Source organism: Anoplophora glabripennis, unplaced genomic scaffold (genome assembly GCF_000390285.2).
Source record: "Anoplophora glabripennis isolate ALB-LARVAE unplaced genomic scaffold, Agla_2.0 scaffold7217, whole genome shotgun sequence".
Taxonomy (NCBI): domain Eukaryota; kingdom Metazoa; phylum Arthropoda; class Insecta; order Coleoptera; family Cerambycidae; genus Anoplophora; species Anoplophora glabripennis.
The window spans coordinates 1-1209 of record NW_019423350.1 but is presented as its reverse complement, the minus strand read 5'-3'; the positions used below and the strand labels follow the sequence as shown (position 1 = coordinate 1209).

At 37.9% G+C, this 1209-nt stretch overlaps 1 protein-coding gene across 1 annotated transcript; it reads right to left on the bottom strand.

The window, feature by feature from the left end:
* Positions 1-394: 394 nt before the first annotated feature.
* LOC108916745 (putative defense protein Hdd11) lies at positions 395-713 on the bottom strand (the record flags this gene model as incomplete). Its single annotated transcript, XM_018723037.2, has 1 exon — positions 395-713. A coding segment is annotated over exon 1 (318 nt), but the record flags the coding sequence as incomplete, so codon positions are not given.
* Positions 714-1209: the final 496 nt, after the last annotated feature.

The following is a 1209-nucleotide window of genomic DNA, read 5'->3' as shown; positions in this document are numbered from 1 at the left end:
CCATATACGAAATTTCGTCAAAATATTATGAGTGTGGCAAAAGGTATTGCAAAATACTGCAAATAAAATTTAACTTTAACACCCTGTAACTCCGTTAATAATCAGTTTTGGAAAAAATGTTATAGAAAGAGGTAGCATTTATTTTCGGTCTAGAATTATCCCCTGAATTTTTTGCTCATCATTTCCGGACACCCTGTATACAGTACACGTCGTCAATGGCAGTGTGCACAAATTATTATAATTTTTTTTTTTTGAGAAAGTAAAATAGTCCGATGAAGTTATGTGTAATACAAAAAAGTACATCAGTTTTACTGACCTTTTACTTCTATCCTGTTATCAATCATCTCTGTATTACTGTTCATGATTCGCGCATCTTTCGAAAAAACCGACTTACCCCCTTGGAACCGTGGCAGTTGATGGCTTTGGAGTACTTGTCGTCGTCCGGGATGAGGAACTGTCCCACCGCCTTCTCGCCCTTCCTGACCTGCAGCATGAAGCCCTTGAAGCTCTTCTCCGAAATGGTGATCTCCACTACTTCGCCAGGCTTGATTTCGTCATGGTTAACGGTGACCTTGTAGGGCAACTCAGATTTCTTGGGCTCCACGGGGTGCTTGGGGGTCATGTCGTCGCAGGTCGATTCCGGAGCGCCGGCCGAATAGGCCCAGGCGCAGGAGATGGCCGCGAAGAGGGTGAGGACAGTGAGGTTGGTCATCCTGCACATTTTTTTAATATTTCAAGTTTTATTTATTTATAATAAAAAGGTCACGGACTTCGAGTTTCAAAAGTGAATGAAGGAATAAGACAAGTGAAACAACTTGTATACACACAGGAAAAAAAATAAAGGAGCAGAAAAATTTCCAAATTTTTTTAGTGATTTTTGAAAGGCAGTAACTTCGTGAATAATGGTCGTATCGAGAAAAAAAAAAGATGCATCTTGAAGCTTGAAGATTCTATTTTTGTAATCTTGAGATGAAAAATTGTTTTAAGCATCTCTCTCGGCGCAATTAAAAGAAACAATGCAAGGCAAAAATTTTACAATTTTAATTTTTTTTTCAAACTGCACATGGGATCAGGAAATTTTTTTCTGGCTTAATCAATGCCAGGATTATTTAGTCTGATTCATTAGATTGAATTTGATTTCTTTTTATTTTCTGTGCAATTTGGCTATTGAATGAAGTCACCTTTTTTTTAATCATCGCTATCTCACGA